This window comes from Mesitornis unicolor, unplaced genomic scaffold (genome assembly GCF_000695765.1).
Source record: "Mesitornis unicolor isolate BGI_N332 unplaced genomic scaffold, ASM69576v1 scaffold12173, whole genome shotgun sequence".
NCBI lineage: Eukaryota > Metazoa > Chordata > Aves > Mesitornithiformes > Mesitornithidae > Mesitornis > Mesitornis unicolor.
In genome coordinates, this window is record NW_010175365.1 from 12,708 (window position 1) to 15,652 (window position 2,945).

Below are 2,945 nucleotides of genomic sequence, written 5' to 3' on the forward strand. Positions count from 1 at the left end.
AGAACAAACTCTGTTTAATGTTTCATCCATCACCAGCTTTCATAAAACCATGTTAATATTGGTAAGCATGCCATATATTATTATTAACATTTGTCATTGAGGTTAATTGCCTTAAACTTATAGCCAAAAATGAAGTAAGTACTTACAGGATAAAAGTCTCAATGCCTAGAAAATGTTATGCTGTTTGTGAAGCTATTAAGTCTTAAATTTTTGTCAGTGTCATACATGCCTTGCCTTTCTGTGAGTCCTCACTAATCAACACAATGATTTGTGCAAATTAGAAATTGTAGTTCTAGATGTTGTGCTTCAGATTAATTATAGATCTGGCAGTGTTAAGGAGGTGGTACCAGAGAGCTCTAATGACAAGACTTTTTTTCTCCTTGTCTTTGTAGAGCAAATATGCTTCTGGCATCTGAGAAGAGCGTTAGCTAGAAGTGTATTGGCTGAATTAGGTATTCTTTAGATATCATTAGGTTTATGACTATGAATTTTAGTGTGTATGCCAGCCTTAGGGCAAGGGATACCAAATTGCTTGTAAAGTACTGTATAGCAAGCTTAATCTTGAATTCTCTCTGGTCTTGCAGTCTACCATTCAAAGGATTTGATAGTGGATGTCCTATTTCTTCCTATATGTTCTCTGAGCCTCGAAGTCCCAGTGCTGCTGCTTCACACAACCACTGATCGTGAAAGGTAGAAAGCTCCATATTCAGCTCATATTGTTGCTTCCTAAATCATCCTTCCTCCTGATTTCATTAATATTCTTCATGTCATGCAGAAGACAGAGGTCAGAGACCACTTGCTTGTAACTGAACATGGCAGGGGATGTAAAAAGATTCACACGCATGCTACTGGAATGCAGCAGCAATGACAAGCTATGTGGTAAGATTCACAGATTCCTTTAAATAATAAGCTTTCACATGCTAAGCAGGAAGGCCAGCTTTGCTAGAAAGTGGGCCAGGCCCTTTTCCCTCTGCCACCTGCATCCCAGCCCACACAGAAGGATCTGACTGAGCTCTCCTTGCATTGTGTCTCTGGGTAGAAACTCTTAAGGGGACGCAACCTTTGTGGTGGGATTAGTCTCACATAATTTTAGGCATTTTAGAGTAATTCTACTTTGGATGAGACATAATATTAAAGATTCTCTGCTGCTTCCCTAAGGACCAGTCTTGTGAGATTTTGATGTAATGACTTTCTGTCACTTTTGGGAACTGAAATATGGTCTTGCTCTATGCCAGAATGGCTCCACCTCCAAATCTGGAGACCTAACAGAGTTACATCTTTGTTAATTGCAATATCTTCTGGTCAAATCCAAACCAGGGGACCATGCTCTGTTTCCTGTAAAATGTTCCCTGTAATCTTAATAGAAGGAGCTGAATCTGTAATTGCATGTGTATTTGTGATGACACAGTAGTTTCCAGCCCTTCCCATCTCCCTACTGTCCCTTTGCCAATGCTTGCTCTGTCACTGGTGGATGATAACTACACATGGCTACAGTTCCTAGCATCTGTATTAAGGCGTCTACATAAGTCACCCCAGGTGCAGGGGTCCCAGTGGTTTCATGCAGTTTAGATACTCAGGAGCTTTAAAAAATAGGGTGGCAGCACTAACAGTGTTCAGTTGCTATTGCAAAGAGCAGAGGATATATATGCATGCTTTTAGGGTTCAAAGTTACTGAAATGGGTTTATTACAACTTTGTTATACGGAAACAATGTGCATCAGGCAGTGCTGCTTATTCCTTGGTTTCTCTTTTTTTTTTTCTGCTGATAGTTGTGCGTGAATATCAGACAGAAGTGATTGTTGTCCCCGTTCTCCTTGTGGGATTTTTTGTCATTGTGCTAATTGTGATCCTTTGGCTCCACTGTCGAGGCTTGCGAGCAAAGCAGGAGCAATCATCATTATCTGGACACCAAGGTAAACAAATGTTTTTCAACCAGAGGAAAGAGTGTTGGTTTCAGTAGCTAGAAGTCAATCCCATTTCCCCATTGCTTGAGCTGTTAGGCAATAGCATAATTAGCTTTTAATAATAAGTGCCTAAGTGGTATTCAGCAGTCCAGTGAACGTTAGAATAACTGGGAACCCTGATTTACCCCACTTGCAGCAGTAATAGTGGAATCTGTAGTATAGATGGATCTGAGAAAAACCTAAAGCAACATAGTATATAGACTGATGAACATACTGTGGTAACATCACTTGAGAGCTGCAAAGAGAGTTTATGTAACAGCCTTCTAGACACTGCTGCAAGGCGAGTCTCACTGGGGTAATTATGAGTGACAGTTGGTTTGATGTCAATCCCACCTAGTCAATCCATTTTCTGTACTGTCATTTAAGTATGTAATTTACTGTCATTTAAGTCATTTAAGTACATTCAATTTAATGTCAAGCTGCTGTCTCCCATTTCCTAGGGGAACAACGGTAAATAGAACAGGGACTGGTGAGGGAATAGGGAAAGGTTTGTTGGTATGCAAACACATATTGTTGTGTGGAAATGAAAATCCAGTTCTGAACTGATTTTGAGATTGTAAAGGAAAACACCTCTTCAGCCTATATAAAGGGAAAAAAATAAGATAAAGCCTTTGTGGGAATACACTGTGCATGTCTTTTTCATAACAGCTGGTAGCTTGTGGTAAAAGAAAATGGTCATTGCTTCAGCACATGGGAATCAGGTACAAATGCATCTTACCTAGAAAGTTTTCATAGTTAAATATAGTAGAGATCTCCAGACTCATTTGCCTTTTCATCAAATAGAGTGGGAGACAAATTCATTGACCTCTTTAAGGGCCAGGATAAGCAATAACAGTTCCTTACTTTGTCCTGATTTCCAAAAAAGTATGGAGCAAAAACCAAAGAGGACAGAAGGACAGGCATTGCCACCTATTGCAAAAGTTCATCTGTCTGCTTTTATGAATCATGTGTATTTGTTTTTGTCAGTGAATGACAAGACTCA

The 2,945-nt window shown here is 39.6% G+C and overlaps 1 protein-coding gene across 1 annotated transcript in view; it reads left to right on the plus strand.

Annotated features, from left to right (window-relative positions):
- Nucleotides 1-812: 812 nt before the first annotated feature.
- Nucleotides 813-2,945, plus strand: part of STYK1 (serine/threonine/tyrosine kinase 1) — a 6,557-nt gene continuing 4,424 nt past the window's right edge. Inside the window, exons 1-3 of the mRNA XM_010181360.1 lie at nucleotides 813-879; nucleotides 1,769-1,912; nucleotides 2,829-2,848. Coding sequence (XP_010179662.1) covers nucleotides 813-879; nucleotides 1,769-1,912; nucleotides 2,829-2,848 — 231 coding nt within the window. The remainder of the gene's footprint in view (nucleotides 880-1,768; nucleotides 1,913-2,828; nucleotides 2,849-2,945) is intronic.